General features: G+C 56.8%; 1 protein-coding gene and 1 long non-coding RNA gene across 2 annotated transcripts; one reads left to right on the forward strand and one right to left on the reverse strand.

Annotated features, from left to right (window-relative positions):
• The first annotated feature begins 5,099 nt into the window (after nucleotides 1–5,099).
• IGSF9 (immunoglobulin superfamily member 9) lies at nucleotides 5,100–22,393 on the forward strand. Its single transcript, XM_033856574.2, has 20 exons — nucleotides 5,100–6,746; nucleotides 6,985–7,173; nucleotides 12,055–12,207; nucleotides 13,082–13,236; nucleotides 13,462–13,579; nucleotides 15,150–15,291; nucleotides 15,383–15,528; nucleotides 15,621–15,763; nucleotides 16,968–17,108; nucleotides 17,640–17,756; nucleotides 17,966–18,116; nucleotides 18,313–18,436; nucleotides 18,646–18,821; nucleotides 19,059–19,309; nucleotides 19,519–19,603; nucleotides 19,700–19,876; nucleotides 20,074–20,116; nucleotides 20,445–21,296; nucleotides 21,536–21,663; nucleotides 21,894–22,393. The coding sequence occupies exons 1-20, from the start codon at nucleotides 6,689–6,691 to the stop codon at nucleotides 22,073–22,075; spliced, it is 3,531 nt and encodes a 1,176-aa protein (XP_033712465.1). The 5' UTR covers nucleotides 5,100–6,688; the 3' UTR covers nucleotides 22,076–22,393.
• LOC109549277 (uncharacterized) lies at nucleotides 16,068–19,542 on the reverse strand. The gene is made up of 2 exons (XR_002175515.3): nucleotides 19,411–19,542; nucleotides 16,068–16,795 (listed from the first exon to the last, which is right to left on the reverse strand). It is a non-coding gene; the product is annotated as an uncharacterized lncRNA (long non-coding RNA).
• Nucleotides 22,394–23,751: the final 1,358 nt, after the last annotated feature.

Below are 23,751 nucleotides of genomic sequence, written 5' to 3' on the forward strand. Positions count from 1 at the left end.
CTGAGGCTGGTTCTCTGTGCCGCCCTTTGGGCTGAGGAGGCCCACCTCCAAAAAGGCACGAAGTTCTAGGACCAAGCCTGCAGCACCCAACTCCTCTCATTCCTTTAATACCTTTCTGGAGACTGAGTGGAAAAGGCCAACAGCCCTCTTGCACACACAGGGGCAGGTCTTTTCTTATCTATTTCAGAGTCTGGCCCAGGAAGTCAATAAGGGAATGAATGTCACTGTATGGCTGGCCCAGGGCCCTCCCTGGAATTTGGCAAAATACCTTCTCACACCCAGTCTCTGAACAGAGAAAGGCTGAGGTCCTCAACCAGTCCAGAGCACCTGGAAGAGGAAGGCTCAGACCCTCAAGAAGGTGGAATATAAGCTCAGAGAGACCCAGGCCCCTTCCTCTGCAGGAAGCCAGGATAATAATCACCTGACAGCACTTTGCCTTTTGCAAAGTTTGCTGTTTGGAAATAGGTGAAAAGCAAACTGAGGGGAGGAGGATAATATTTGAGCATTGAGTGCCAGGCATTGGGCTAGCCGTGGAGAGGCGGAAAAGACACTGTCTGCCCTCAAGGAACTCTTTGTGGGGTGTGTAAGATATAATTACAACGAGCTGTGACAAGGGCTATGGGTGAAGTTGAGGGCGTGGTGGGAGGAGTCGTTGATGGTGTCCTGGAGGGAAGAGGTAAACAGAATTTTGACCTGTGATTAGCAGTGAGTTCAGGGAAGGGAGAGAAGGACATTCTAGCTAGACAGACGATAAGTGGGAAGCCACTGATAAGTGAACAAGCACCATGAATTCTAGGGACTATGAGGCCACATGTGCTGCCCTGTGATGAAGGGGTAAGTGATAAATGAGTCTGGAGAGGTAGGCAGGGCCCCTCTGATAGGCTAAGGGCTGGGGAGGAATTCAAGGATGAACAAGACCAACTCCACACATTCATGGAGCTAGAGTCTCGTTGGGTCAGCAGATAGGCACGCCAACAGTCGATGAGGAACGATACCTCTTCTCTGATCAGGTGACAGGACCAGTGCCCATAGCATGTGGTCAGCAAAGTCCCTGTAATTGACAACATTGTCTGGTCTTCTTGTCAACAAGTTGAAAATACGTGGGCTGGCTGAAGCTTTGGTAGAACGATGCTAGGCAGAATCCTAGCAGATTGAATACATTATACCAGAGCGTGATGATTACAGATCCAGGATAACCTAGAGGAAAATCTTTAGTTTTGAGCCTCAGGGACTAACTTTACGGACTTTAACTCCTGGCATGGTGAGGGAACAAGTTAGGGTTAGGTTCCTTTTCTTACCAAAAAGCCAACAAGATGCATCTGAATCAGAGCAAAATGACAGTAATAATAAAACACAAAATAAACTTCCAGAAAAAAAAATGACCATATTATAAACTTTAAAAAATGGAAAATCATTTTAAATCCCAATTTTACAAAAAGTTATTTTAATGTCCAAAAGAGTTTAACTTATCTTCAAGAAAACACTGGAGACAGCAGAAATGAAACCTTTGAACCAGAGATGGAGCTGATTCTAACATGGGGAAGGGAGATCTTTCCCACTAGTTGGTGAGGGGCCAAGATGTAAAAGAGGTTGCGCTCTTCGACCATATTCCCTAGGCATTCTGCCTGGCCTTGCTTTCATGCTGTGTCCACTGACATGTTTTCATTAGAGTCTCAGCACTGTTAGGTCTATCTGTTACATTGTAACATTGGAAGCAGCCACTTTGGGAAAATTTGCTGGAGGGATTGTGGGAGAGATCAGGCCACTGCTCCTGCCTCCTCCCTCACTTCCCATCCCCCTATTTTCATCTCAGGCTGTGGCAAAAAGCACCCAGATGTTTACACCTGGAAGAACTTTCCAGCAGTCAAAGTCCCCGAAGATGGGGTTTCCCTGGTGGCGCAGTGGTTAAAAATCCACCTGCCAATGCAGGGGACACGGGTTCGAGCCCTGGTCTGGGAAGATCCCACATGCTGCGAAGCAACTAAGCCCGTGTGCCACAAATACTGAGCCCGTGAGCCACAACTACTGAGCCTGCGAGCCACAACTACTGAAGCCTGCGTGCCTAGAGCCCGTGCTCCGCAACAAGAGAAGACACCGCAATGAGAAGCCCGCGCACCGCACCGAAGAGTAGCCCCAGCTCGCCGCAACTAGAGAAAGCCTGTGCAGCAACGAAGACCCAGTGCAGCCAAAAAAAAAAAAGTCCCTGAAGATGGAATGAGTCACTATAAGGGGTGGTGAACTTCCTGGCCCAGAATGTATGGGGCTGGATGACCACCTGGAAGGGAGGATGTGGCAGGGATACTGGTCTTGAGGTAGGAGATAGATGGGCACTTGGGCTGGACAGCTGGTGTTTGTCGTGTGGAGTAAAACCAAAGCTTTGTTCTCACCCAGACACTCCAAGGACAAAGTTAGTGGCGGAAGCTGAGCTCTGCTTAAGTAAAGAGATAAGGGTCCCACTCCTGAGGTCAAGGGAAACCTCCCTGTCTGCACATGCGCAGGAAGTCTCCTTGGGGGTCAAAAATGGAGGGGACACCACCCCATAATAAGTGTGGATCCCACACAGGCCTCTGTAGTGGGATCCATCTTAGCAAAAAGTTGTGCACGCATGTTGGGGAGGGTCCTAGGACTGGTCAGGTGTGCAAAAAGAAACGAGATAATAGGCCAAAGGTAAACAAAGACACAGAAGGACTGTCCTGTATAAGTGATTTAAATCACCTCTTCACTGCTCTCCTCCTCATTAGAGAGGATGCCCATACCCTTTCTCTCCAGGTGTATATTTCTACCTTGCTTCAGTCTTAAATAAACTGTTTTTCTGTGTGCTCTCCCACTTGTGCTGTGTCTCTAATAATAAACTTTGTACCGGGCTTCCCTGGTGGCGCAGTTGTTGAGAGTCCGCCTGCCGATGCAGGGGACACGGGTTCGTGTCCCAGTCCGGGAAGCATCCCACATGCCGCGGAGCGTCTGGGCCCGTGAGCCATGGCCGCTGAGCCTGCGCGTCCGGAGCCTGTGCTCCGCAACGGGAAAGGCCACAACAGTGAGAGGCCCGCGGACCGCAAAAAAACCCCAAAAAACTTTGTACCTGTTTTTACAGTTTTTGCCTCCTTGAAACATTCTTACTTTCAATGGAGGTAAGAGCCAGGGAACTTTGTCTCTAGCCCCTAGCCCCTGGTGGTCTGGCGGTTAGGATTCCTGGTTTTCATCCAGGCTTCTCAGGGTCAATTTCTGGGCAGAGAACTAAGATATCTCTTCAGGACCGCTCACCGATGTCCCTCCGAGTTCGGTGTGAGCCGTGGTTAGACCTAACCTGTTGGATCCCTCCTGGTGTTGAGGCCATGACTGGGAATGGTGCACTTGGAGTGGCAGGACTTCAGCCCGGGGGGAGATCAGAGTGCTGCTTTTAGGGAAGGCTTCCAGGGCAGCACCCGGACAGACTTAAGACTGCTTAAGCCTGGTGGGGAAGGTGTCATGACCCTGTATCCCCAAGGTGAGGAGGCACCAAGGTGAGGAGGTAGAAAGCTCTATGGGGCACACATGCAAGATGTATTTTTGCCTGCTGTTGAAGTTTCCAGGGGGGTGGGTGTGATGGAGCCCCAGCTGGGTCTGATTCCGGTTCTGCCCTGTGCTAGACAGGAAGTCTTGGGCAGGTGACTGCACCTCGTGGAGCCTCAGTTTTCTTATTAGTCAAACGGAGCCATACCTACTTCTGAGGGTTTCTGTACAGGTTACGTAAGAGTCATGAAGCATGTAGTCCAGGATCTGGCGCCCTGTAGGGGTTCAGTAAATGATCACTTATTTCATTCCTCCTCTCTCAGTCTCCCGTGCCAGGATGTCTCTCCCCTCTGGGCCCGTTTCTCTGGATGGCTGGTGCTGGTAGCTAACTTGGCAAACCTCAGGCTGGGAGCGCCGCCTTCCCCTCTGCACACTGTGGGCGGCGCCTGGGCAAGATTTGGGAGCTCGCCAGTGCAGACAGGTATTTCCAGTCCAGCCAGAGAAGAAATGTGTGGAGGTGGGAATGGGGATGGGAGAGGAGATCAGAGGAGCCGGGTGGGTCCCCTGGGAGGAGGGCGGGGAGTCCTGCTCCCCGCTTGGTGCTCCTGCCCCCAGGCTCAGATTTCAACCCTAGCTGCCACTTCTGCGGTTAAGCCCGTTAGGGGAGGGGAGAGGGTCCAAGGTGGCTTACACAGGAAGGGAGGTGTGCAAGGAGCCGGCTGAGGGCCGGCTCCTGCGACCCCGGGAGCCCGGGACCTGACCGGCGTAGCCCCTCAAGCTTGCGGCGGGAAGCGGCCAACCGGCCTTTCCACCCTTCGTTGTATCGAGCTCCACCAGGGGGCGACCCGGGCCCACGTGCCACCCAGTCCTGCTCTCTCGAAACTACAACTCCCAGGCCGCTCGGGGGTCGCGCCCGCCTTGCCTCGCCTTCTGCTCGCTCCAATTGGCCGCCGCGGGAGGGGGATTGGCGGTCTCCAGGGCGACGGGCGGCGCTCTGGGCATCCGAGGCTGGGAGGCGGGTCCGCCCCCTATTGTGTAGCTGGACGAGTGGAGCGGAGCGGTGCGGAGCAGGTGAGGGCGGGAGCGCCCTGGGGGCAATGGAACGGGGTGCCGGCGGGGGGATGGAGAACAGTGCGGGAGTTATGAGGGACAGGAAAAAGCGGGGGAGTTGTGGAGAGAAGTGGAATTCTTTGGGGAGCAGAACTAGGGGAGTTCTGGGGAGCGAAGTGGAATTCTGGGTGGGTGGATGGGTGGGTGCTCCTGGAGAAGTGGAGGAGGTCTGGAGGTAATGACTGTGCCGGGGGTGGGGGATGGGGTTGGTGGGTTCCAAAAGCAGGGAGAAGTTCCAGGGGTCCGGAGAAGGCGAGGGAGAAGGAAATTGGGGGCGGGGTACCAGAAGTGTACTGTGGGCTGAGGCGAGCGAATTCGAGGGAGGGAAATTCCAGGGAAGAGAGGATAGAAGTGGGTGAGTGGCGATTCGGGAGGAGACAGGGAGTGCCTTGAAGCGGAGATAACCTGGTGCAATTGGAGATCAGGTGCGAAAAATAGGAATTTGGGGTGTGGGAATTGTGAGAAGTGGGGATAACTGGGATGGGGGAATGAGAGAGTACTGGGTGGGGAGATTATTAGGTGAGGACGTAGTGGCCGACAGAAGAGTTGGAAGGATCTTAGGAAACACAGAGGAGTTCTGGGCAAACCTGGATGCTGAGGTTTTCAGAAAACTGAGCCAGGAGGGAACTGGGGGTTCCTATGCATTTGGAAAAAGATATGTCCATGAGGTGGCTGGGGACAGTGGGAAGCAAGGGCGATGGGTGCTTGCTGGTGAGTTATCAGGAGTTAGACGTGCAGGGCCATTCAGTCCAGGCAGGGGTGTTTTATAGCCCATTCCGAACTGTGAGGCCAAGAGTGGGGTGGAGGCCCGCGGAGCAGAGTCCACTTGGATCTTCCAGGCCCAAGGCAGCACCCCCCACCACCATCACCACCACCACCCCAGCCTGCTGTGACTTCCTTAGATGCTCAGGGGCTGGGGCTATCAAGAGTTCCTCCCCTCCATGCTCCAGGGCTCACTTTGTACACCCTAGGGACTGGTTGACTTTTTAGCTTCTCATGGACCATGCCCCTGGGGTTAGTGAAGGGGGAACCTAGCAAACCTTAGGCCCCGAAGATACTGGAGGGAGAGTAAGTGGGAGGAATTGGGTTAAGGCACTTGGGTCATGGTGTCTGGCAGAGGGAGGGCTGCCTGACAGCATCAAGAAGAGGAAGTGGGGTCAGCCGCCAGCCCCAGGACCTGCCCAGACCTGGAGGATGCTGCCTGGGCCCCCATACCAGCAGATGGGAGGCAATCGTCCTCTCCCAAGTGTCTGACTCATTCATGGCTAAAGCAGTATTGGGAGGCTGATGGAGAAAGAGGTACAGGGCCTCCAGCTTGCAGGGTTCACAGAGGCTGGAGAAATGAGGCAAGGATTTGTGCTCTGGGGGCCACTTTCCCTGGGTTTTCATCCAGGCTTTGCCCTTAACTGGCTCTGTGCGCCTGAGCAAGGCTCTGAGATACCCAAGGTCCTTATTTGTCACCGTGGGGTGGAGGCGAAAATACTGGTTCTACCTTGCTATCTGCTACCTTGTTATCAGCATCAGGACTAAGGAAAGAACAGGGAGAAGAGGCTGGGCTATGGGGCTCTTCATCTCCCATGCTTTCCTGAGAAGTCCTTTCCCAAGTGTGTAGGAACCCAATTTCCCTCCTGGCCCAGCTTTCCGAGAGCCTTGGTAACCTGCGTATCCCCGGAATCCCTCTGCTTTTTCTAAGATCTTTCCAGCTCCTCTGCTCCCCACATGTCCTCATCTGTCTGGTCTCCCCACCCGGCACTCCCTCACCCCAGCCCTTCCCCCACGCATCTGCTCTCCTCTCTCCTTCTGCCTTTGCTCACCTTCAGCTTCTCTCTAACTCGGGGTTTCTTCTGGTTTCCAACATTGGCCCACTCTGCACGTTGCCTTGCGTTTTGCATCTAGATCTGGCGGTGCTCCAGAGGACGGCTTCATCAGGTGTTACACGAGCCAAGCCCTAACTGTCCAGAAGAGTGAGAGCTGACCCCCGTTACCCAGTCAGAAGGATTGACAGGGCTTGCTGGGCTGTGCAGGTCCCTGGGCCCCTCCGTCTGGGCCCCTGTGGATAGGAGGGGCCGGGCGAGCAGGCAGCTGGGCTATGGTTTGGTGCCTCAGTCTGGCCATCCTCAGCCTGATCATCGGCCAGGGGGCTGACGGTGAGCTGGACTTCCTGGGCTCCGGAACTCCCTGTTGGCCTTGGGGTGGGTGGTGGTCCCCTGGGGTTCTCTGTGCGCAGGTCAGCGGAGGGGAGGAGCAACACTGGTTCTGCAGAAGTCGAGGATTTCCTCAACCACTTCACAAAGGCCTGGGGAGCCCACAAAGACAGAGAGGGTATCTCCCCTCCCAGCCCTGATTCTGGCCCTCTGCTGTGTCCTCATGCCACGTGCCCTGCAGGTCGAGGGAAGCCTGAGGTGGTGTCGGTGGTGGGCCGGGCCGGGGAGAGCGCGGTGCTGGGCTGTGACCTGCTGTCCCCGGCTGGCCGGCCCCCTCTGCACGTCATCGAGTGGCTGCGCTTTGGATTCCTGCTTCCCATCTTCATTCAGTTCGGCCTCTACTCTCCCCGCATCGACCCTGCTTACGTGGGTAAGGCTTATCCTCAGGTGGGAGGTCGGGAGGTGTCCCCAACAAAGGTGGACTGGGTAGAGTGGGAACAAGTCCTCTTCTTAACAGCTCTGCCCCTGTCCCAAACTCATCTCCAGCTCCACTGCCTGAACTCTGCTTAACAAGCGTGGCTCTGCTCCCAAGCAGTGTTCATTCATTGAAGGATTCATTCATTTACACACACACACACACACACACACGCGCGCGCGCACACACACACACACACACACAGAGACACACATGTGGTCTCTTTAAAACTCCACATGGTCTGTTCCAAAGGAGATCCCGCAGCCCTATTCCAAGTGTCCATCCTACTTCTCTAATCGCTCTTTCTAGAGCTCATGAAACCTCCCAGACCATCCTCATTCTCCCTGTTCTCCCTCCTTGGCCCTCTCCTGGTCCCTAGCTCTGCTATCTTCTCACTGCCCTGCCCTCTTCTTCCCCTACTTTCTTAAATGCTAGTTTGGGTGTTCTAGGCTTCTAGGGAGTGGGCTGAGGGGGCAGCAGGGTGGGTGGGTCTACGACCTGGCTGCTTCTCCACTGCTTCTGATTCTGGGTACAGCAGAGTTCGTGCACGGACGGGGTGGGCTGGGGATGAACCAGGCTCCCTTAAAGATCAGCAAATGGATGGAGCTGGGCTGGGTTCCTGCTTCAGCTGGTTTCTGTATGGACTTAAAATAGTGTATAGGCCTCCCTAGGGGCCTTCTCCTGTGCCCCAGCTGGCTCCCTCGAAAGGCTCAGCTTCCCCCTAATCCCTGATGGAGCCTTAATCTGAGCGGTTTAGTGCAGGTCTCCGAGGACAGTGTGTGGGAGAGCCTAGGGATGGGGCTGGGGCTGCTGGGGAGAGAGTCTGGCTGCCTCCTCTTCAGAGGGGAAGCCCAGGAAAGGCCACCTGGGAGGACGTCGATGGGGGCAGGGGGACCCCCTCCCTTTTCCCTCTTTAGTTTGAATCCTGGGAGAAGCCACAGGATTGGCTGAGCTGTCGCCGCGGGGCAGGCTGAGCAGAGAGGGGAGGAGGCTCAGGCAGGTGCTGCAGGAGGGAAGAGTTTATTTTCAAACTGGGGTCAGTTGTTGGCAAACAGCCTGGTGGGAGCGTATGTGTCTGCACAAGCCCCCGGAGAACTGATGAAAGCGGGGCCCCAATTAGGACAAGTGGAGAGACAACGGCTGTGCCCACCAGCCCTCCCTGCCTCTGCCCGCCGGGCTGGGAGGAGCTGGGCTGCCAGGCTGAGGCTCCGCAGATGCAGAACATTGCCCGACTGAAGGCAGGGCAGGGGGAGGTGGAGGACAGGGGAGAGAAGGGCTTTTCCTGGGCTTCCCCCAGGGAGATGTGCAACTCTCCTCCCCCCAACCCCCTGCCCTCTGTCCTGTCTTGAGGTCCCTCAGGCGGACAAACCCCTGGACGGTAGCAACTTTGCTACCTGTGGGTTTTCTTTCTGTCTCTGTGGTGTTCCTTTCAGCTGCAAGTCTTTCTTCCTACCCCTGCCCTTCATGCCCACCCCTGCCCCAGCTCTGGAGCTCCTGGTCGGGCAGGGCTAGTCTGGGGAGTCAGGGCCCTGGGGAGAGGCCCCTGCACCCATTAACCCTTTTACTGCCTCCCAGTGTGGAAGGGGCCTCTCAGCCTTTGTGTAGGGGACTCTGAACTGCAGTTGCTAGGCAACGGGAGGTGAAGGTTGCTAAGGACAATGCTGTCCTGTCATAAACCCTCTGGGCAAGCGAAGGGGAGATGGCCTGGGACTGTGTGTGTGAGGCCCGTGGCCTAGAATGTGGGAGGGACCATGAGAGAGACTGGGGCTTCAGGGATGACACTGAAGAGAAGGCTTCCAATCTTTGAGGACCCTGGAATCCATCTAGCAGAGGAGACTGGATTTATAGACGAGTATAAAAGTAGTAAAAAGCAGGATAAAACAAGCCAGGACTACATCCTAGGATGAAGTTAGCTGCTGTACGTAAGGAACCCAGCACAGAGCCTGTACAGAGTGCCTGCACGGTGTGAAACCGTGACTCGGTGTGCAGAGGAAAGAGGGTCCACTTCCTCTACACCAGCTTTCCTGGGGTGGATCTGAGATCAGCTCTTCTAATTCATGGGACCAGCTTTTGGTCTTCGACTTCTGTGCTATATTTCTTGGGAGTTTCAAGATACCCCATGTGGCAGAAGGGACATGAATTTTCTCTCTGTCCTGAGTCATTTGATACAAATCAGTTCTCTTATCCTCCACTTAGAACCACCTGGCTCCCTGTCATCATCTCCCCTCACTACCTTTAGCCTTGCATCCCCTCTGCAGAGTCACCTCTTCCTGGAAGCCTTCCATACTCCTCCTGCTTCTTAGCCTCTTGGAATATTTTTTAAGCTTCTGTGTGTATATGAACTTGCACGTGTCCATGAGTGTGGATTCCGTGCCTTCCTAGAGCTTGCAAGAATGGGGACTGTGCCTCCTTCCTCTACACTCCCCTGCACGTGGGGAGGTCCAAAGACACTCAGGCTCCGGCTCTGCGGGTGGAGGGGGGCCCAGGACTCAGGAGGATACAGGACGGCCTGCCCCTGGCCAGCTTCCTGTGCTTCTGCGACTCTACAGGTCTAGCCATTCGTACCTCACAGAAAAGTTAGGACATACTCTATGCTTTATTAGATGTTCTGATCAACAGACGTTTGGAGCTGTTACCCGTTGGCTGCCAACATCCCCCGAGTGAGCATATACTGACTATGCTCGGCGATCAGTGCCCTGAGCGTCCCTTAATCCTCACACTAGTGTGCAATGGAGAGCATGCTGCATCGTGAGAAAGGAGGCCTGGCTGGATCCCTGAGTAGCTTATTGGAAAGAAGCTTAACATCAATTCCTTCTTCTATAATGGAATTCTTGGAAGGATTAAGTATGGTGACAATGCCTAATATTACGTGGCTCATATCCCAGACTCTATTTCCCTTCCCTCTTCTTCCTTCTTTGTAGCGACTGAAGATCACCGTAATGAAATGTTGCCATCACACGGGACGTAGGAGAGGTCGCAGGGAGTTCCCCGGTGGCCTAGTGGTTAGGATTCCGGGCTTTCACTGCCATGGCCGGGGTTCAATCCCTGGTTGGGGAGCAAGCCACGTGGTGCAGCCAGAAAAAAGAAAAAAGAAGAGGTCGCAGTGGGGTCTGCGGGGGTCCCATGGCCAGGCAGTTTAGGGTTACTGAGGAATCCCACTGGTGGGAGGAAGGGTGTGATCCTATTAAATATTTACCTGCATGACCCAGGCTTATCTTCTAGGTGGGGATTTAAACACCTAGCCCTTTAAGCAGCTCCACCCTTTCTAGAGAGTCTGCGCCCTTGGACCTCATTCTTGGAAGAAAAAAGTCCCTTGCCTATGAGCACAGCGCCGGCCTCAGCCTGATCATCTCCTCTTTTTTCCTTGATGTCTTCAGGGCCCCCATGGGTTTTGATTCTATTTCAGAAAGGTGAACCCTAGAGGTAGAATGCAAGCAGATGGGAGAGGGCAAGTGTGTGAGCAGCTTCAGACTGCCCAGTCTTAGAACGGGCAAAGTAGGGGCACAGTCTGGTTGCTTTCGTTTGGCATAACCCACAAGAATTAGAAAATGTCAGCTGTCCCTATCAAAGGTCAAGGCGGGGTGGGTCGCTGATGAATGTGGAGGGCGGGAGGCTGGAGGCAGCGGGACCTCTTTGTGGACTGTTGGTGTAACCCAGGAGAGAGATGCTATGGGACTAAACTAAAGAGAAGGTGGCAGAGAGGGAAACAGCATCCAGGAGGTAGAATTGAAAGGCTTACTGAACAAGCAGATGTGGGGTTAATGGAGAGAGCAATCTGGGTGACACCAGGTTTCTGGTAGGGTGATGTGCGTGACGGTACTGTTCACTACTACAGGGGAGAAGACGGAGAGGGTGTGTTTTCAGGTGAGGGGTGGTGCCAAGGTTGAATGCAGGCTGCTGATTTCAGATCATGAGCTCCTTCATTTGTTCAACCGCTTTTATTTAAGCACCCGCCGAGGTCAGGCACCATGCTGCCTGCCTTCCATCCACCCTACCTGGATTTTTTTCTCTCTCATTTTATAGATGAAGAAGTTGATGTTGAGAGAGAAGTTAAGTGATCTGGCCAAAGAAGTAAATGGCAGAGCCGGAGGCTAGGTCTCTGTGGCTCCCCAGCGTGCGCCTTGCTTTCTAGGCTGCACTGCCAGGGACCCACGAAGCTGTCTGGGGTGCGGGGCTCCGTCGGGGTGGGAGGGCGCCGTCTGCTTGCGCTGGGGCTGGGTGATTTGTGGAGCTCTATGTAGTCTGTCAGCCGGGGCTTGGATGCCCTGGAGCGTGAGGGGATGGGGTGAGGAGGCTGCTGACCTTGCTGCCTGGCTGGTTTGGACTCTGGCCACCCTAAGGCGCTTAGGCCGCTGATAATAGCCCTGGCGGATTAGGGGGCTTTGGTAGGCGAGGTGTGGATCCCAAACCCAGCTGTGGTTTCTGGGCCCCGAGTCCTCTGGCAGGAGCACTCCCGGGACTCCCCTTACGAAAAGAGCTCAGGGATGGGCAGATTCTGTATGAATCCAGAGGAGACTGAGTGTTGGCTCTTCAAGCCCCTTCCCCCTACAGTCCTGGAAGCTGGGCGTAGTTCAGTGCCCACCTGCTGCTGCTCCGGTTTCTCTTTGTCTAAGCCGGGTCCCAGCTGCTGAAAGGCAGGAGCCATCAGAGGGGCTGAAGGGAGAGATCTGCCCTCAGTGACCCCAACCCCATCTGTGCCTCTCTGGACCCCACTCTATCAGGGTAACTGGGAGACACTGAGCCTGTTCTTGACGTCTGAGAATGACCAGTGTGACCAGGGGCCTGGGGTTCCCATGGGGTCCCTTCTGCACCCTTGATCCAGGGCTCCTCCCCCAGGGCGCGTCCGGCTTCAGAAGGGGGCATCTCTCCAGATCGAGGGGCTGCGGGCTGAGGACCAGGGCTGGTACGAGTGCCGCGTGCTCTTCCTGGACCAGCACAGACCCGAGGACGACTCTGCTAACGGCTCCTGGGTGCACCTCACAGTCAATTGTATGAGGCTGGGAGCAGGCAGGCTGTGGAGGAGGGAGGGGAGAGGAAGGAGGAGGGAGGGGAGAGGAAGGGGGAGGGAGGGGAGAGGAAGGGGGAGGGAGGGGAGAGGAAGGGGGAAGGAGGGGAGGAAGGAGGAGGGAGGGGAGGGGAAGGAGGGGGAGGGGAGGAGGGCAGTCCCGATGCCCCACCCTTGCTGACACCTGTTTGCTGGCTCCCTGTTTGCATCTTACCCCTGCCACCCCCACTCCTGCCCTTTCAGTTCCTCAAACCTGAATCCAATCAGCCTTCTCGACTCTTTGTTAGGAACTTCCTCTTCCTCTCTCTTCCCTGCTCCTGCCTCCCTGGCCAAGAGAGGGTAATGGGTAGGAGGGGATAAGGGGTTATTGAGCCCTGAGTGAAACATCACTCACTTGTATACGACATTTTGTTTTTTCAAAACACCTTTTGACCCAGTACCTCATGAATTCTGTCTCAACCCTAAGAAGCAAGGAGGTCATAATTATTCCCATTTCATAGATGGGGCATGGGGAGACTGGGTCATACGGCTGATTAGTGGCAGAGCAGTCTAGAACTCAGGTCTCCTGACTCCCAGGACAGTGCTTTCCTAGAGGGCACCTAGCTCTCTCCCAGCTCTGAACACCCAGCCTGGTGGTCAGCTCCCTAACCAACTCTGCAGGCCAGTGGGGGAACGGGCTTGTGCGTCCTTGCTGGGTCCTGGGTGCAGCAGACAGGGTGGCCCTGGCTTGGGAATTCCTATGAAGCTGGTGGGCTGATGGGCTGAAGGCTGAGGCCCTGATCTGCCTCTCTGGTCCTCGGACGCTGCTCTTTGGGCTGATGGCCCTTCTGGCAATCCCTGATGCCTCTCTCCTTGCAGCGCCCCCTCAATTCCTGGAGACGCCTCCCCAGGTGCTGGAAGTGCGGGAACTGGAGCCTGTGACCCTGCGTTGCGCGGCCCGCGGCAGCCCCCAACCTCGTGTGACTTGGAAGCTCCTAGGACAGGACCTCGGCCAGGGCCAGAGTCAGGTGCAAGTGAGTCCCAGGGCTGGACAGGGTGAGAGTGTGAGGCAGGTAGTGGCCTGGGAGCGGGGCTGGAGGCCAGGAGGTTGGGAGACGGGCCGGAGGAGGGCTTGGCATAGGCTTCCCTGAGCCCAGCACGCTGCCTCCCTCTGCTGGCCAGACTGGGAAGTGCGGGGTCTGAGGCCCGCCGTGGGCAGGGGAGACACAAGAGTCCTTCCTCACCCACTCTGACTCTAGGTGCAGAACGGGACGCTGAGGATCCGGAGGGTGGAGCGAGGCAGCTCCGGGGTCTACACCTGCCAAGCCTCCAGCACTGAGGGCAGCGCCATCCACGCCACCCAGCTGCTGGTGCTAGGTGCTGTCTCGGGGGAGGGCCGGGAAACAGGACACACACGTGAGAGGACTGACCTGTGGCTGGAGGTGCACACAGCCAGCAGCCGGGGGTGGGGGGGGGGGGTGGGGGGGGTGGGCGGAGGCTTGTGCCTGAGGTGAGGGGCCCATGGAGAGGGAGGGCGCTCCCAATACAGGCTCTTCCTCTAAAACCAGCATCTTGCCTGTAAAAGGATCAGTGAACGGAGATAGATATTTAGAGCCAGCAATGTGGTATAGTGAGAAGAGCGTGGGTGCTGGTGTTAGACCATGAGCCATGGAACCCCCTTGACCTCCAGTTTCCTCATCTATACGAAGAGGTTCCTATGTTCCTTGCAGGATTGTTACAAGAATTAGGTTCAGACGAGCACAATGATCATAGTAATTCCTGGCCAAGCCCTTCCCCTTAGAAAGCAAGCTGAGAAGTTGACTCTGCCTTCACGGAGCCTCTTATCCACAGGGGGAAATAAGACGCAGTGGCGAAGTGCCTCTCTCCTGGGTACTGTGGGAGAGGCAGTGCTGGGCAGTGGTGTCGAGTCTGGTGTTGAGAAGGCCTGAGTATGAATTTGCCTTCCCCGCTGATCTCGGGCAAGTCACCTCACAGTCTCTCTGCCTCTGAGCCTTCATGTCTTCACCTATGAAGTGGAGACAATAATTTCTACCACAAAAGGCTCTTGGGAGGATTAAATGAGAATAGCGCAGGTAAGGTGCTCAGCTATGCCCGGCATGCCTGTACACCAACTCATATCATTACCGCTTATTACTGACCACTTATTATAGGAGCCCAGAGAAGGGAAACAGCAGTGCAGCTGCAGACGCTAGGCTCTCGGGGAAGGCCAGGCTCTCAGGGAAGAGCATTCTGGACTGCGGGTCCAGAGAGCAAAGGCATGGAGATGGGAGTGAGTCTGGCCTAGGCGCAGTGAGCTGCCCATACTGACCTGAAAGAGTTCACAAGGACTTGACATATGAAAAGACAGTTGGCCAGGCAGGGGTTACAAGGGCCCACGGGGCTGGGTCAAGAAGTTTGAGCTTAATGTGCTAGGAGCCAGGAGCTGTTGTGGGTTCTTGAGTAGAAGTGTTCTGTGGCCAAAGGTGGGGGGGACATTTCTGCATGAATGGCCATCAGAGTGGCAGTGATGGCGGAGCCTGGAGTCAGGGATTGCTGCAGCATCTTGGGGTAAGGTACTGGGTACCCAGATTAGGGTAGGAGACATAGAGGTGATTTCAGGTGTGACAGATGAAGGATGGAAAGGGTAGTGGGTGTAAAGGTATAAAGGGTGATCAGAGGGGTAGAACTGATTCCCCCTCCCCAGCACACACACACACACACACACCGGAAACTAGGTGAATGGAGGTGATGGGAAGGGGAGCTAGCCAGGGCAGAGGAAGAACTTGTGTTAAATAAAAGGGTTAGGACCTGTTTCCACTCCCAAGGCTTTGTAGCAACCAGCCCTGTATTCCAGAGAGCGGACCTGGGAAGAACTGTAGAAGTGACCCTTAGGGTTCCTGGCAGACTGGGCTGAGGCCTCCCCTCCCCCGTGTGCTCCCCCCGACAGGACCCCCAGTCATCGTGGTGCCCCCCAAGAACAGCACGGTCAATGCCTCTCAGGATGTTTCCCTGGCCTGCCAGGCTGAGGCGTACCCCGCTAACCTCACCTACAGCTGGTTCCAGGACAGCACCAATGTCTTCCACATTAGGTGAGGCATGGGGTGGGGTGGGGGTGGGGTACTGATGGGCAGTCTGAGTCCAGCAAGACCTGGACCCCCCTGCCCACGTGCCATACTGCAGCCGCCTGCAGCCCCGAGTGCGGATCCTGGTGGATGGCAGCTTGCGGCTGCAGGCCGCCCAGCCTGATGATGCGGGCCGCTACACCTGTGTACCCAGCAATGGCCTTCCACGCCCACCCTCGGCCTCTGCCTACCTCACTGTTCTCTGTAAGCTTGACCCCAGCTCCCTCCCCAGACTGCTCTCCTCCCCTGGGCCAGGCCAAGCTCCTCCCCGACAACTTGTCACTGCTTCCCCCCAGACCCCGCCCAGGTGACTGCCATGCCTCCTGAGACACCCCTGCCCATGGGCATGCGGGGGGTGATCCGGTGCCCGGTTCGTGCCAACCCCCCACTGCTCTTTGTCAGCTGGACCAAGGATGGGCAGGCCCTGCAGCTGGACAAGGTACAGGCTTGGGGCAGGGGATAGAGGACTTAGCTTGGTGGTATTCTAGTCAGGACAGCTGGGGCAGCATTAGATCAATTCAGTGACTGGGGAACATGCTGTGTAGGTTGTCGCATGGGGGACAGGAGCAGAGACACCCATGCCTAGAGGGGGCAGCACAGCCGTGCAGACACTGCTAGAAGGCCAGGAGGCAGCGAGCACCTTCCTCTTAGGACTGGTTGAGGATAGATCAGCAACAGCTTCTGGGACTCTGGTGATGGGCCTTGAAGGGTGGAGAGACATTCCATGCAGAAACCAGGGCAGGAACAGTATAGTGCATTTATGGCATAATGAGTCTCCCAGCTGGGGGGAGCTACAGTGCCTATGGGGACGTGACTGGTGCAGAGAAATCTGGAAAGACTGGTTGGGACCAAAAGGAGGAACTATGGATGCCAAGTTAATATTACCTCATTCCACGGGGATTGAGATCTTTTGTTTGTCGGCAAAGACCACAAATTCCTTGTGGGCTAGTATTTCATCTTTTAATCCTAGTCTCCCCAGGGCTACTGCAACTGTAGTGGTGCTCAATAAATTTTTGTCTAAGGTTTAAAAAAAAAGTCCAAAGGCATTCGGAGGCAGTGAAGTTGCTTGGGCAACGGTGTGATAGGAATGGAGAGGAAGAGACTGGACAGACAGAGGGGGTACAGAGGCTATTGAAATGAGAGTGTGGGTGAGAGGTTACGAGGCCTGAGCTAGAAAGGAGGACATGAAGATAGATGGGACAAAAGGCCTTTCCAGGAGGACAGACGTGGGGCCTGAGACAGAGCGAGGAGTCGGATGTTAGCCTTTAACACAGAACTAGGGAAGCCAGGAAGAAGAACCGATTTGGGGTGGAAGATGCAGAATGTAATCTCGGAGTGCTGGGAAGACAGCAGGCCGGGAGACCCACACCTTTGAAGCTCAACCCCAGGGTGTGCCGTGCACACTGGATTCCCCGTGAGTGGCTCTCCTGGAGTCTGCAGTCCCAGTCTTCACCCCCATTGGTAGTGGCCCCTATGTAGGAAAGAGAAAGGAAGGATGGAATTCACAGAGAGGTCTGGCCTAGGGGTAGGGTTGTGGCATCCTCTGCATAGATGTGGGTCCCTCCCGGGCATTGCCTCTCTCCATCTCTGGTCTGGCCTCCGCTGAGTTTCTCTCTCTGGTTGTCATCTCCTCATGCCTCCAGTTCCCTGGCTGGTCCCAGGGCCCAGAAGGTTCTCTGATCATTGCCCTGGGGAATGAGGATGTGCTGGGAGAATACTCCTGCACCCCCTACAACCGTCTTGGCACTGCAGGGCCCTCCCCGGTGACCCGCGTGCTGCTCAAGGTGAGGCTCGGGGGGGCCAGCGGCAGCGGGTCAGGTGGCCGAAGATGCGAACCTAGTGCTGACACCGGGCTGACAGAGGCGGGTGGGACAGACACATGTGGGGAGGGGGGGTGGGCTTCCCAGTCTGTGTTTCCCACGGTGGCCACGGCAGCAGCTGTCAGATGCCATCACAGAGGTTTTTGCAGAGATGGTGCTGGGGAGGTGGGGCATCGGTCACCTCCACACAGTAAGATATCCTGCCTGCCCCGACCCTTTAATTTGGACCAGGCTGCCCTCCGCTCTAGAGGGAAGAGAGTGGGAAGCAGAGGGCAGGGTGAAGGGTGTTCTGCAGAGGTTTGTACGTCTCCAGAGAGGCCCTCGTCTCTCCAGCAATGTCCCTCCAGCTTCCCTGCTGGGGAACAGAGAGAAAGCTAGAGAGACACTGAGAGATGGAGACAGACGCAGCATGACGGGGGCCCCGCAGAGGGGAAGGAACGACCCTTAGACAGCAGTGTGAGAGAGCCCCCTCCCAATGCCAGATCTGGCTTACAGGCTCCCCCAGCTTTTCTAGAACGGCCCAAGGAAGAATATTTCCAAGAAGTAGGGCGGGAGCTACTCATCCCCTGCTCTGCCCGAGGAGACCCTTCGCCTACTATCTCTTGGGCTAAGGTAAGGCTCCTGACCCTGCTCCTCCTGTATTCACGCCTCCTATGCCCCTGCCTCTCCGTACCCCTGGCCGTTTTGTGGGAGGGAGAAGGGGGAGGAGAGGGCTGTCAGAGGCAGGGCGGGGAGGAAACTGGAGCTGCCCAGAGAGATGAGTGGCGCCCTTGGTGAGGGGTGGCTGCGTGTGTCCTCAGGGCTGACCAGTGGTTCTGTAGGTGGGCCGGGGGCTGCAGGGCCAGGCCCAGGTGGATAGCAACAGTAGCCTCATCCTGCGACCGTTGACCAAGGAGGCCCACGGGCGCTGGGAGTGCACAGCCAGCAATGCTGTGGCCCGAGTGGCCACCTCCACGAATGTCTACGTGCTGGGTTAGTGGGGGCAGAGCCAGCTGGAGGCAGCCATGTGGGAAGGAGATGGGAATAAATCATTCTGGGGGGCCCAGATGGGGGATCTTGGGTGGGGTGCCCCTGGGATGATGGGTGGAGGGCCGAAGCCCTAGTCTCCCCCTAGCTCTTTGCTGTCCCTCAGCACCCTGACCATCATCCCTCTGTTCTCCCCACCCAGGCACCAGCCCCCACGTCGTCACCAATGTGTCCGTCGTGCCTTTGCCCAAGGGTGCCAATGTCTCCTGGGAGCCTGGCTTTGATGGTGGCTACCTGCAGAGATTCAGCGTCTGGTACACCCCACTGTGAGTAACCTGCCCCTGCCATCCCTCTCCCTCAACACCCTGATTCTCTCTCTGGCCCTCTGTCTTTTCTCCCAGTCCTCTATCCCAGCCCTGCCCTAACTCTGCTGCCCGAGTTCCAGAGAATCTCAGGGACTCATGGCCCAGGTCCTGAGACCCCGGATGCTGAAAGGGAGGGGAGAGGTCAGCCCCCATTTCCTCCTGTCCTCCAGGGCAAAGCGTCCTGACCGAGCCCACTACGACTGGGTGTCCTTGGCTGTGCCCCTGGGGGCTGCTCACCTCCTAGTGCCAGGCTTGCAGCCCCACACCCAATACCAGTTCAGCGTCCTCGCTCAGAACAAGCTGGGGAGCGGGCCCTTCAGCGAGATCGTCTTGTCTGCTCCTGAAGGTGAGAGACCTCTTACCCAGAGCAGCAGACAGGGATAGGCAAGGGCTGCAGGGACCTGGGTGGGAGGGGGCAGAGGTGCTGGGCAGCTTGGGGGCCAGAGGGCTTTGTGGAAGATGATCCAGGCTTGTCTTTAGGGGCTCTGGGAGAGCAGCTGGGCACCAGGGGATGTCGAAGGCCAGAGGAGCAGGGGAAGAGCACTGGAAATCCCATCTTTACGAGTCTATCTGTCCCATTCAGGGCTTCCTACCACACCAGCTGCCCCCAGTCCTCCCGCAACAGAGATGCCGCCTCCCCTGTCCCCTCCGAGAGGTCTGGTGGCAGTGAGGACAGCCCGGGGGGTACTCCTGCATTGGGACCCCCCAGAACTGGTCCCTAAGAGACTGGATGGCTACGTCCTGGAGGCACGGCAAAGCTCCCAGGGGTGGGAGGTGCTGGATCGGGCCGTGGCAGGCAGTGAAATGCAGTTGTTGGTGCCGGGACTTATCAAGGTAGGTGTGGGAAGTGGGCACAGGGAGGGTCCTCCCAGCAGCCCTCCTGCCCTCTGCTCCACTCCCCAAACCTGATCTCACCCTGATTTGACTATCCTCACCTCCGGCTGTCCACTTCACCCGTACCTTCCAACTGCAAAGTCTTTCCGAACGGGGTTGGGGGTGGGCAGTGCTGAGCCCTAACCCCCTTCCTGGACCCCAACCCCCAGGACGTTCTCTACGAGTTCCGCCTTGTGGCCTTCGCCGGTAGCTATGTCAGTGATCCCAGCAACACGGCCAACGTCTCCACTTCTGGTGAGAATCTGGCAGGAGGGCAGAGCCCTGGGCATTGGGGGGCTCGAAGCCCACTAAGTCGTGGACACCGACCCTCCCCCGTGGCCCTTTGCCCAGGCCTGGAGGTCTACCCCTCGCGCACACAGCTGCCGGGCCTCCTGCCCCAGCCAGTGCTGGCCGGCGTGGTGGGCGGGGTCTGCTTCCTGGGCGTGGCTGTCCTCGTGAGTATCCTGGCCGCTTGCCTTATGAACCGGCGCAGAGCCGCGCGTCGCCACCGCAAACGCCTCCGCCAAGGTAGGCCACCTGGGGCCCGGCCAAAGAAGGGCCCCGCCCCTCCATAAGCACCTCCTACCTGGAGGAGAAATCCCTCCCTCCTACGTGGGCCAGGTGTGTTCCCACAGCCCGTGGTCCTGCTTCCCCACTGGCCTCCACTTTTCCCAGGCAGATGAGATTGGGTGCCTGTGTCACCTCTGGTTCTCCTGTCCTTACAGATGCACCTCTTATCTTCTCTCCGGCCGGGAAGTCAGCTCCCCAGTAAGTCCCTCCACTTCCTCGGCTTCCTTCTGTGAGCACCAGGGTTCTCTGCTTCCTTTTCTGCACCTTGGGGTAGGAGGGGTAGGAGAGGTGGAACAGAAGTGAGAGGGAGGTAAGGATGGAAGTGCAGAGGCCCCAGCCTGGGGGCTGGTCCAGCGTTGCCTGTGCCTCCCCTCCACCGCTCCACCCCTCCACCTTGTGGGTCCTTTTCTCCCTTGCTCTCCCTAGCTCTGCTCTGTTCTGCATCAAACCTCTCAAGGCCTGACGCTGGTTCCTGGGAGGGGGACTGGCCCCCTACCACAGACCCTGATCTCCTGTCCTTCCCCAGCTCTGCTTCGGGCTCGGGCAGTCCTGACAGCGTGGCGAAGCTGAAGCTCCAGGGTTCCCCAGTCCCCAGCCTGCGCCAGAGTCTGCTCTGGGGGGAACCCGCTGGACCCCCCAGCCCCCCTCCGGATCCTCCACCTAGCCGGGGGCCCTTACCCCTGGAGCCCATTTGCCGGGGACCAGATGGGCGATTTGTGATGGGACCCAAGGTGGGGACCTCCCAAGAAAAGTCAGGCCCTGAGCAGGCTGAGCCTCGGACCCCAGCTCAGCGTCAGGCCAGGTCCTATGATGGCAGCAGCAGCCCCAGTGGGATGGCCCAGCCCCTCTGCATTGCAGACATCAGCCCTGTGAGGCCCCCTCCAGCAGCGCCACCCAGTTCCCTGCCAGGTCCGGGACCCCTGCTCCAGTACCTGAGCCTGCCCTTCTTCAGGGAGATGAACGTAGATGGGGACTGGCCCCCCTTGGAGGAGCCTGCTCCTCCCCCAGATTACATGGATACCCGGCCCCGCCCCACCTCATCTCTCCTCCACCCCCTGGACTCCCACTCTGAGTTCCCCAGGGCGGCGCTTCCTGGGGCCGTGCTCGGGGTTGGGGCCTCCCCAGAGCCCCCGTACACAGCGCTGACTGACTGGACACTGAGGGAGCGGCTGCTGCCAAGCCTTCTGCCTGCTGCGCCTCGGGGCAGCCTCACAAGCCAGAGCAGTGGGCGGGGCAGCGCCTCCTTCCTTCGGCCCCCCTCCACGGCCCCCTCTGCAGGAGGCAGCTACCTCAGCCCCGCTCCAGGAGACACCAGCAGCTGGGCCAGTGGCCCTGAGAGGTGGCCCCGAAGGGAGCATGTGGTGACGGTCAGCACCAGGTGAGGGCAGTCCCTGCCCAGCCCTGCCCTATCCAGGTTCTCCCCACCCCTCTCCTATACCGTCTGCCTTCTCTGCTCCATTCCCACCCTGGGACCAGGAGAGCTGAGGTCCTTTTGCTGAGGTCCAGGGATCTTCAGAGGAAACCCATGGCCCACCCTCAGCTGGGGTCCCTGGGTTCAGGCTTTTCTGGCTACCCTCCATTGCTCCACCCATACCAAACGTCTGTCCCTTTTAACAGGAGGAACACATCTGTGGATGAGAACTATGAATGGGACTCAGAATTCCCAGGGGACATGGAATTGCTGGAGACTCTGCACCTGGGCTTGACTGGCCCTCGATCCCGACTTGAAGCTGAGCCAGAGCTAGGTGTGGGAGCCCTCCAGAAAGGCAGGCACCCCTGGCTTTGCTGTCCTGCACCCACACCCTTAGGACCTAGTCAGTTCCCAGCTGGGCCCTGGGCCCCAGGCCCTCTCCTCTTGCTGTCTTGGCTTCTCTGCATTGGCAGGCCTTAGGGAGCCTCATGGTGCCGGTGAACCACAAGACTTCACCCAGGGAACCTTAAGACTTCTTCCTCTCGTTATTCTGCCCTCTTGCAGGTGCGAAGACTCCAGAGGAGGGCTGCCTCCTGAATACCGCCCACGCTCCTGGCCCTGAGGCCCGCTGTGCTGCCCTTCGGGAGGAATTCCTGGCCTTCCGCCGCCGTCGAGATGCTGCTAGGTTCCGGCTACCGGCCTATCGACAGCCAGTCTCCCACCCTGAACAGGCCACTCTGCTGTGAATGCCCTAATGTGAGGCAGGGGGAAGGCACGCAGACCCTGCAAAGAAGGCCCCCAGCAAGAACTAGCTCCAGCCTGGGACACTGCCCCTCCTCCTTTGGTGCTCAGGCACAGACCCTGACAGTGGGCTTGGTGTGGGATGTGCTGAGCCTCTAGAGTCTGGGGACTGGAACAGGGATCTTAGGTCTGCCCGTGTGTGTGTGTGTGTGTGTGTGTGTGTGTGTGCGCGCGTGCGTGTGCACGCGTGCATGCGCGTGTGTGTGGTGTTTGTGGTGTGGGTGAGGTTTTTTTACAGGTGAATAAAGAAAGTCTGAAAAATCTTTCTGTGTGTCATCTGCTTTGAATCTGAGAGGGAGGTTGGAAAATCCCTGAACCCTAAAAAAGGAGGGTAGGGCTTCCCTGGTGGTGCAGTGGTTGAGAGTCCGCCTGCCGATGCAGGGGACATGGGTTCGTGTCCCGGTCCGTGAGGATCCCACGTGCTGTGGAGCGGCTGGGCCCGTGAGCCATGGCCGCTGAGCCTGCGTGTCCGGAGCCTGTGCTCCGCAATGGGAGAGGTCACAACAGTGAGAGGCCCGCGTACCGCAAAAAAAAAAAAAAAAAAAGGAGGGTATTCTTCCTGAGGGTACTCTTCCTGAATGAATGGATGTACGTTCAATATCCATTCAAAAAGTATTTACTGAGTGCCTACTGAGGTCAGCTATTGAATGCCTACTGAGACCAGCCATTGAGCTAGATGCAGAGGAACTACAAATTTCACAAGACATGTCTGCTCTTGGGGAGTTCTTTCTGGTCGGTGAAGCAGGCAAGTAAAGAAATAGTTACAGGGCTTCCCTGGTGGCGCAGTGTTTGAGAGTCCGCCTGCCGATGCAGGGGACATGGGTTCGTGCCCCGGTCCGGGAAGATGCCGTGGAGCGGCTGGGCCCGTGAGCCATGGCCGCTGAGCCTGCGCGTCCAGAGCCTGTGCTCCGCAACGGGAGAGGCCACAACAGTGAGAGGCCCGCGTACCGCAAAAAAAAAAAAAAAAGAAAAAAAAAAAAGTTACAGTACTATGTGATAAGTTCTGTGATAAACTATGTGTTGGTTATTAAGGCAGCATGAAGGAAGGAGTCAGCAAACAGTGAATGCTTACAGCTTGCGCTGGGATAAATTGGGACGATTGCAGGCATCATCACAGGAAGTGAGAACAATGATGACAGCCACAGCTGAGCACTCACTATGTGCCAGGCACTGCTGTAAGCTCTTTACATGTATCATTTAATTCTCTACCACTCTGAGGTAGGTAGTACTATTAGCTCTATTTTATAGACTAGGGAACTGAGGTGCACAGTGCTTTAGTAAGTTGCCCAAAAGTCACAAAGTTGGTGGTGGATAGAGCAGGTGAGAAGTCAGTCAAGGGAGGAAACGCATCCCAGGCAGAGGAACAGCCTGTGTAAAGGCACGGAGGATTCCTTGGCCTACCAGGGAATCACTGGAATATAGGGGTAGGGAGGATCGGGCAAGAGAGAATGGAAAAGTGGGAAGGCACTGGTTTTTTTTTTTAATTATTATTTTTAAAATTTATTTTATTTTTGGCTGCATTGGGTCTTCGTTGCTGCGCGCGGGCTTTCTCTAGTTGTGTGGAGTGGGGGCTACTCTTTGTTGTGGTGCGCAGGCTTCTCACTGCAGTGGCTTCTCTTGT

The sequence above is a fragment of the Tursiops truncatus genome, chromosome 1, assembly GCF_011762595.2.
Source record: "Tursiops truncatus isolate mTurTru1 chromosome 1, mTurTru1.mat.Y, whole genome shotgun sequence".
Taxonomy (NCBI): domain Eukaryota; kingdom Metazoa; phylum Chordata; class Mammalia; order Artiodactyla; family Delphinidae; genus Tursiops; species Tursiops truncatus.

Coding starts and splice junctions, on each gene's coding strand:
- IGSF9 (XM_033856574.2), top strand. CDS start 6,689: ATGGTTTGGTGCCTCAGTCTGGCCATCCTCAGCCTGATCATCGGCCAG. Junction 7,174..12,054: donor CATCGACCCTGCTTACGTGG/GTAAGGCTTATC, acceptor CTCCTCCCCCAG/GGCGCGTCCGGCTTCAGAAG. Junction 17,109..17,639: donor TGACCCGCGTGCTGCTCAAG/GTGAGGCTCGGG, acceptor TCTGGCTTACAG/GCTCCCCCAGCTTTTCTAGA.